This window comes from Medicago sativa, chromosome 1 (assembly GCF_051527215.1).
Source record: "Medicago sativa cultivar Bolivia chromosome 1, Bolivia_mono, whole genome shotgun sequence".
Classification (NCBI taxonomy): Eukaryota; Viridiplantae; Streptophyta; class Magnoliopsida; order Fabales; family Fabaceae; genus Medicago; species Medicago sativa.
In genome coordinates, this window is record NC_140749.1 from 66,363,324 (window position 1) to 66,370,803 (window position 7,480).

Genomic DNA, 7,480 nt, shown 5'->3' on the forward strand with positions numbered 1-7,480 from the left:
TTGAAAAAAAAAAAAATCTTTATATTTGTTAAACCAAAGGATATTTTGGGTAGATAATTTGTTTTGGATGGTAGTGGTGTAAAATTATAAATGGGGTATGAAGTTAAATGTTCATAATTCAGTTTTTAACATTTCTTTTCAGGCACACTATACACATTTAGTAGTTATATACTGGATGCACGTTTTTTTCCTGTCAAACAAACGTCCAAGAGATAAGTTCCAAAATAAACATACATCTGGTAGATAACAATCGGATGTGTATTTCTTTTAGAAAAAATTAACCGGATATGTACTTAGGGGGTCTAAGAGATATAGGGGGCCTAAAGAGAAATGTTTTTTAGTTTTTGTCAGCATAATAAGCTAGTACAGTCAAAGATTCTCCAAAGCCCAAGTATAGGCCCAAATAGACGAACCATAATTAGGGTTTGTGACGTCATTCATGAAGAAATACAAGGCTAAAACTGTCATTTTCTGGGAAGCGGAAAATCCACGCTTTGGGATTTCAATTTCAAAATGGTGGCGTTTAAAAAAAGCTGGATTCGATTGAGATTTTGATTTTGATCCATCCATCACAATTTTTTCATTTTCAATCATTTCCCTCCAGTTTTTCCACGCACGCTTTACCCTATCCAAATATCTTTATTATATTTTTCAATTTTAATTAATTAATTTAATTTTTATTTTTTCCCCGCTCCAGCATAAAAAGGCTCCAACTAATTTTTTTAATCATCATTTCAAAAATCTTCTTTTTCGTTTTCTCTCTGCTACTACCGCACTTTATCTTTTTCTAGGGTTTCATTTTTCATCTTCAATTCATCACTGCGTTCTCATTTCTCACTCAGGTACTAGATCTATTCCCCTCTTTTCTTTCTCTTCTCTGCTTGTCATCGATAATTAACTTTAAAATTTTCAATTTTTCAGTTCTGTTTCAGTTTTAGGGTTTTTTTTGTTGCCCATAGCGCCATAGTTACTTTGTAGAAGTAATAATTATTAGTACTGTTCACTTTAAATGTTGAAATATCATTTATTTCTGAAATTAATGTTTTGAATTGTGATTTTCTGATACTATATTATTGCATAGGATTGTTGTCAAATAGGGTTATGCTGCCGCTTTGATATCGAAAATCTGGATTCTATTGTTCAAATTGCGCCCACTCTACTTAGTGGGATAATACTTTGGTTGTTGTTGTTTGATTTGAAATACCGGATCTGTAATTTATAGTCACTGCTATCATGTAGAGTTGATTATAACCGTCCCCTTGATTTGAACAAGGTCTCTGGTCTGCTTGATATGTTTTTCATATGGTATAATTATGGGTTTTGTTATGTAATTACTGATTTGCACAAATTAATCTTTTTTAGGGTTTATTTAAAATTTGTAGTCATTTTAATTTTTGAAAACTTGGTATCCAGTCCCAAGGACTGATTAATCTGAGGGGTCCAATCCCACTGTCCACTTGTGGTTGTCCCATTTGAATATGGTTCACCCTATTGTTGTTAAAATATATCGCTATATATGCATATTGTGGTTCTTTGATTTTGATTTTATACTTTTGTTATTATTGAAAAAAGCAAATTAATGAATTTTTAAGAGTAGGTTTGAGTCTTCTGCTGTTTTTTAGGCACTGGTGAGGATTATGATTCAGAAAACTGTTAATGTTATTGTTATACTTGTTTCTAGGTTCTGTTGATATGGATTCTTCAGTACCGTCGTACCAACACCGAACACTTTCAATCAAGTTGTGGCCTCCAAGTCAGAGTACTAGGTTGATGTTAGTTGAACGAATGGTCAGGAACCTGACGACTCCGTCTATTTTCTCTAGAAAGTATGGACTTCTTAACAAAGATGAGGCTGAGAAGGATGCAAAGGAAATTGAGGATGCAGCTTTTGTGACTGCGACCCAACACTTTGAAAAGGAGCCTGATGGTGATGGGAGTTCTGCTGTGCAAATTTATGCCAAGGAATCTAGTAAGCTTATGTTGGAGGTTTTGAAAAGAGGACCAAGAGGGAAGGAGGAGAATGGGGAGTTGATATCTGAAAAGGGTGATGCTGCTGTTGAAACTGTTTTTGACATTTCTGGGGGTCGCAGAGCTTTCATTGAAGGGGAGGAAGCTTCAGAGCTTCTAAAACCATTGATGGGACCAAACTCTTTTACAAAGATATGTTTCAGTAATAGAAGTTTTGGTTTGGATGCTGCTCATGTCGTTGAACCCATGCTAATATCAATTAAAGATCAACTGAAAGAGGTAGATCTGTCAGATTTTATTGCTGGGAGACCAGAAGCAGAAGCTATTGAAGTGATGAATATATTTTCTTCTGCATTAGAAGGAGCTGTGTTGAGATATCTTAACCTGTCAAATAATGCCATGGGTGAAAAGGGGGTTAGAGCATTCCGGGCACTCCTTAAATCACAAAATGACTTGGAGGAGCTTTATTTGATGAATGATGGTATATCAGAGGAAGCTGCAAAAGCAGTTGCTGAATTGATCCCTTCCACTGAGAAGCTTAAGGTTCTTCATTTCCATAATAACATGACTGGAGACGAAGGAGCGTTTGCAATAGCTGAAGTTGTGAAACGTTCCCCAGCTTTGGAAGATTTTCGGTGTTCATCTACCAGAGTAGGCTCTGAAGGTGGTGTTGCTCTTGCTGAAGCGCTTGGGGCTTGCACGCACTTGAAGAAGCTTGATTTGCGTGACAACATGTTTGGTGTGGAAGCTGGAGTTGCTCTAAGTAAAGTTATACCTGTATTTGCTGATCTTACAGAGATATACCTCAGTTATTTGAACTTAGAGGACGATGGTGCAGAAGCCCTTGCTAATGCTTTGAAGGAATCTGCACCGTCACTGGAAACTTTGGATATGGCTGGGAATGACATTACTGCTAAAGCTACTGTTTCTGTTGCTGAATGTATATCATCAAAGCAGTTCCTCACCAAGTTAAATTTATCCGAGAATGAATTGAAAGATGAAGGTGCAGGTTTAATTAGTAAGGCGCTGGAAGGTCGTGGCCAATTAAGTGAAGTTGATCTGAGTACAAATTTGATCACATGGTCAGGAGCCAAGCTGTTGGCAGAAGCTGTTGTCCAGAAACCTGGATTTAAGTTGCTGAATATTAACGCTAACTTCATTTCTGATGAAGGGATTGATGAGTTAAAGGATATATTTAAAAACTCACCTGACATGCTGGGTCCTTTGGATGAGAATGATCCTGAAGGAGAGGACGTTGATGAAGAGGCTGAAGACGATTCTGATAATGATGAATTGGAGTCAAAACTGAAAGGCCTTGAGATTTAAGAAGATTCATAGGACTCTGTCATGCAGCTACTTCAGATTAATTTGTAGGCCAATTATGTTTGCAATAGACATACTTGTTTCATACTGAGCAGCTAGCATTTTAATCTTTGTATTTTAGACTTTTGATTTCATAACTTGGTTTTTTTGAAGTTTAACAGATACATGTTCTTAATATATCTGGCAAGACAAGAAATGGGCAAATGGTATGAATGGTAGAAATTTTTGGGCTTATTGTGCCTTTTGCTGGCAATTTATTTCCTTTGATTGCTGACTCGTGCTTAAATATTTGCAATTGATTCGATAAGCAGGTTGTTACACTTGATTGCTGGGTCATGCTTGCAATTGATTCTATATGCAGATTATTACTGAAGGACTGCATCATACTTTTGATGCTGTGCATTGTAGGCTTATAGTTAAAGCGACGTCATTTTATTCAAATTTTACTGTAATGGCCTTGTTATATTTTCCCATATCTGTCTAGTCTAATTTGTATTTGTTTCCTTTGTTTTCTGATTTTTTTAAACAAATAATCAACCATGGTATTACGTTTGGTAAGCACATGGGTTGATTTTCATGATCATTAGTGGGATTGAAATGATATTTTGCATGCATCTGTTTAAAAAAAAACAAATATCTCAGTCCTGTCATAAATCAATATTGGCCCAAACTATACTCATGCAGGCATAGTGAAATGGCGCGACTGATTTGTGCCAATGGTGGCACTATAAGTCGCAAACCCAACATTGTTGCCTATATTTTGCCAAGAAAAAAACGTTGTTGCCCATATTATAATCATTGCATCTTTTCAGATGCTTTCTTCTACGAAGTTTACTTGATAATTTTGGATGTCATTCTGTATTTCTGTTGCTATGCGATTTCACACGTGTTTGTAAATAATAACTGTTGCTTACGGCAACTGCCTACTAAACTTTGGCTTATTAAAGATCATTGTTTCTTATGTTATTGTTGTTAAAATAATATCTAGGATTGAACTTCAAAGGTTTAGTTACGATGTCCTAATTGAGCTGAGCGTTGGACATATGTTATTTTGTTGTTCATGTAACGAGAAAAGAATCAAGAAGTAACTTCCTTTATTAATACACCTCATTTAAATCATGTAACAAGAAATCATACAATGCTGTGTGATCATTTTACATTTTGGATATGAATGGATTAGACAGGCACTGGAACTTTCAAGGCCTCTAATATCTTATCATCTAGCTCAAATTTTTTAAATCATGTAACAAGAAATCATACAATGTTGTGTGATCATTTTACATTTTGGATATGAATGGATTAGACAGGCACTGGAACTTTCAAGGCCTCTAATATCTTATCATCTAGCTCAAATTTGATTGGCTTCTTGTCTCTCCCAATCTTTATGTACTCCTCAAACCGTTCTTTTAGGTCTTCAGGTAGGTTTGTGGTTGAACTCCATCCCAATTTACTTTTGGCTGCTCTAGGTTCAGCATAGAAGTGCTGCATCATGCATAGTTCATAAACATTGTTAAGCAATAGTAATAACTATAAGCATTTTATATTTCAAATTTGACAAATGCCCATGATGCAGAGTTCCCTCGGTTGAGACATAACTGATGAGTTTATAAAATTTTCTATACATGAATTCACTACTTAGCATGTGTAATCTACATCGTATGTTAAACAGATCACAAAGCCGTTCAGCAAGGCGGTATTAGACTGTTACTATCCTGTTCTGTTTACCGGTTCAATACTTTTGGTTAAGCAAGACAATTGATACTCTATTGGCGTATTTGTGCATTATGCAATAAAGTTGTAATGTAGATTAGAACATAGGATATTAGTAAATACCATATTACGGAAAGGGAAGGCTTTCTTTGCATCAATTCCAATAGCTTTTGGATCATAATGCACAATGTTAACAGGGCGTCCTGCAGCTTGAGCACATAGTTTAGCTATTCCATTTAGAGTCACTGCACGGTCACTCACACAGTTGAAAATGCTATGATTTGCAGCATCCGGGTTCTCAACAGCTAGAGTCAACATTGAAGACAAGTCTTTAACATGAGATATGTTAGTGAGTTGCAATCCTGAACCAGGAATTAGCACAGGTCTGTCCCGAACAATCCCTGCAAATTGAAAATATACATTTTTTTTAGAAGATCTAAATTAGCATAAATTTTCAGAGATTAGATATTGCAAAGAAAAGAAGTTTTATATGGATTAAAGGTTTAAAATAAACTTGGTTTAGAATTTTCCCACTTACTATCAAAGAACCACTCCTCGCAATCTTTGTTGTTTCCAGACCCTATCATATACTGTGGCCTGAATACTGCCCAACTGTCAAAAGTTTCTTCAATGTATTTCTCAACTCCAACATGACCAGCATCTGCTTTGACAGCATCCTGCTCCAGTGATTTTCATCTTTAGATTACAATAACTGTTATCAGCAAAATGGTTCTAGAAATGTTGTATTAGGAACTTTTACATACCCCTTCAACATGGGGAGGTTCATCTGTCGTTTTGTAGATTCCAGCACTACTAATGAACAAGAATTGCTTAGCACCAGCACTCTTGGCCCAATCAATCACCGGCCTACAAGTTAAGATCAAGATTAGGATGTCTTTCTTTAAGACTGTACCTGGCTGCATATATTAGAACAGTTTCTGTTTCTTCAACAGAATAATAACAGTATCACAGTATGAAACATTGACACTTATTTTAGTATCGAACACCGACACATATCGGACAACTAACAAGTCTATGTAGTATAAACAAATTGTACGAGTTGCACGCTGCTGCTCTTACATCTTAAAACCTGCTGAGTTAACATGAAGGCATATAGTACAAGTTAATCATTGAACAAAAGCTAACAAGAATCAATACAACAAACCTCACAGCCTCAAGATCCTTGCCATTGTTGTCCAAAACCACATCAAATGCTTCCCCTCCTACAACACTCCCTACATCTGCAGGATTTCCCCATACTGTACTGCCTCCAGCACTCACAATTTCCTGAATATTTTTCAAATTCAACAATAAGTTAAACCTTGATGTAATAATGATGATTCTAATTTCAAAATATTCTTTCAATGCAAATAGCAGTATACTGTAGCGAAAAACAATTCTTTCCGAATCAGTGTGAGAATGAGATAAAGATCATTAACTGAGAATCTGTTAAAAGGAGGTTTCTTCATCTTGTCTGAGCTTTCATCACCAACAGTGAGAATGGTGACAGAGTGGCCAGCACCAAGAAGCTCTTTTGCAAAGTAGAAGCCAATCACAGCATGTCCACCACTATTGGTATTTATGATTAGCACCTTCTTCTTCTCTGCAGCACTTGCACTGATGCTTAAAGTAGCATGATTAGCTAGACGTTTAGAAGTTAAAGAAGGGTGTGATAGAAAGGTAGAGGAGATAGATAGAGATGTGGATTGGAGGGAAGAAGAGAAAGAAAGGCGCAAAGTAGAAGAATGTGAAAGTGGGAGGAGATTGGAAGAGGTTGCAGTGAAGAGCAAGGTAGGTGAAGAGGAAGCAAGCATGGCCATTGTTGCTAAAGAGTATGAGAACCAGCGGTTCCAGATAAAGTTAACCACTTATTTCCTTCCTTTCTCATTTCCCACAATATGTATGGTTTATAAACGTTACAGAAATGTATTGTTAATAAAAAGAGTAATGATATTTTGACATCCATTTGATGACAACTTTGTTGACAACCTTGTTTTTCTCACTTCTTATTGGTCAAAAACAATAGAGAGAGAAAAAGGAAGAGAGAGGATAACAACATCATGTGAGTATGAGAGATAAAGTTGTCCAAAAGTTGTCAAAAAGTGGTTGTCAAAATATCATTTCTCTAATAAAAAAGGGTAAATTAATGTTATTAACTTGAATTCTCTAAATAACGAGGGTTTAGGTGTTTGAGTAAAAAATAAAACCGTCTTGCTGTTTTATTAAATAGTTTTTTCTTTGTTGTTTTGGCAACAATTTTTTTGTTTAATCAAGAGTTTTGATGTTTTATAATTTGATAAAAAAAATATAATAAAGAATTTAAAAACTAAAATATCACTCCACCAAACATATAAGTTCTAAATGATTTTGAATTAAAACACCGTAATGATTTGGTTTAATTCGGAAAGGGTAAACTATGTTGTGTTTGTTTTTCTCATATTTTAAAAACACCGTAATGATTGGTTTAATTGGGAAAGGG

General features: G+C 35.5%; 2 protein-coding genes across 2 annotated transcripts; one reads left to right on the forward strand and one right to left on the reverse strand.

The window, feature by feature from the left end:
• The first annotated feature begins 728 nt into the window (after nucleotides 1-728).
• Nucleotides 729-3,544, forward strand: RANGAP1 (RAN GTPase activating protein 1). The gene is made up of 2 exons (XM_085729347.1): nucleotides 729-842; nucleotides 1,682-3,544. Exon 2 carries the CDS (start codon nucleotides 1,693-1,695, stop codon nucleotides 3,292-3,294), a length of 1,602 nt encoding a protein of 533 aa, XP_085585473.1. The 5' UTR covers nucleotides 729-842; nucleotides 1,682-1,692; the 3' UTR covers nucleotides 3,295-3,544.
• An 824-nt stretch (nucleotides 3,545-4,368) lies between these two features.
• Nucleotides 4,369-6,884, reverse strand: CSP41A (chloroplast stem-loop binding protein of 41 kDa). Its single transcript, XM_085729352.1, has 6 exons — nucleotides 6,441-6,884; nucleotides 6,167-6,288; nucleotides 5,766-5,868; nucleotides 5,540-5,678; nucleotides 5,125-5,402; nucleotides 4,369-4,773 (listed from the first exon to the last, which is right to left on the reverse strand). The coding sequence occupies exons 1-6, from the start codon at nucleotides 6,819-6,821 to the stop codon at nucleotides 4,591-4,593; spliced, it is 1,206 nt and encodes a 401-aa protein (XP_085585478.1). The 5' UTR covers nucleotides 6,822-6,884; the 3' UTR covers nucleotides 4,369-4,590.
• Between the last annotated feature and the right edge of the window lie 596 nt (nucleotides 6,885-7,480).

Bases quoted from the DNA above. Each gene is read 5' to 3' on its own strand.
- RANGAP1 (XM_085729347.1), top strand. From the start codon at position 1,693: ATGGATTCTTCAGTACCGTCGTACCAACACCGAACACTTTCAATCAAG.
- CSP41A (XM_085729352.1), bottom strand. From the start codon at position 6,821: ATGGCCATGCTTGCTTCCTCTTCACCTACCTTGCTCTTCACTGCAACC. The intron at 6,289-6,440 runs GTTAATGATCTT...AAAAATATTCAG, and splicing joins CTCCTTTTAACAGATTCTCA to GAAATTGTGAGTGCTGGAGG. The intron at 5,403-5,539 runs GTAAGTGGGAAA...TTCAATTTGCAG, and splicing joins CGAGGAGTGGTTCTTTGATA to GGATTGTTCGGGACAGACCT.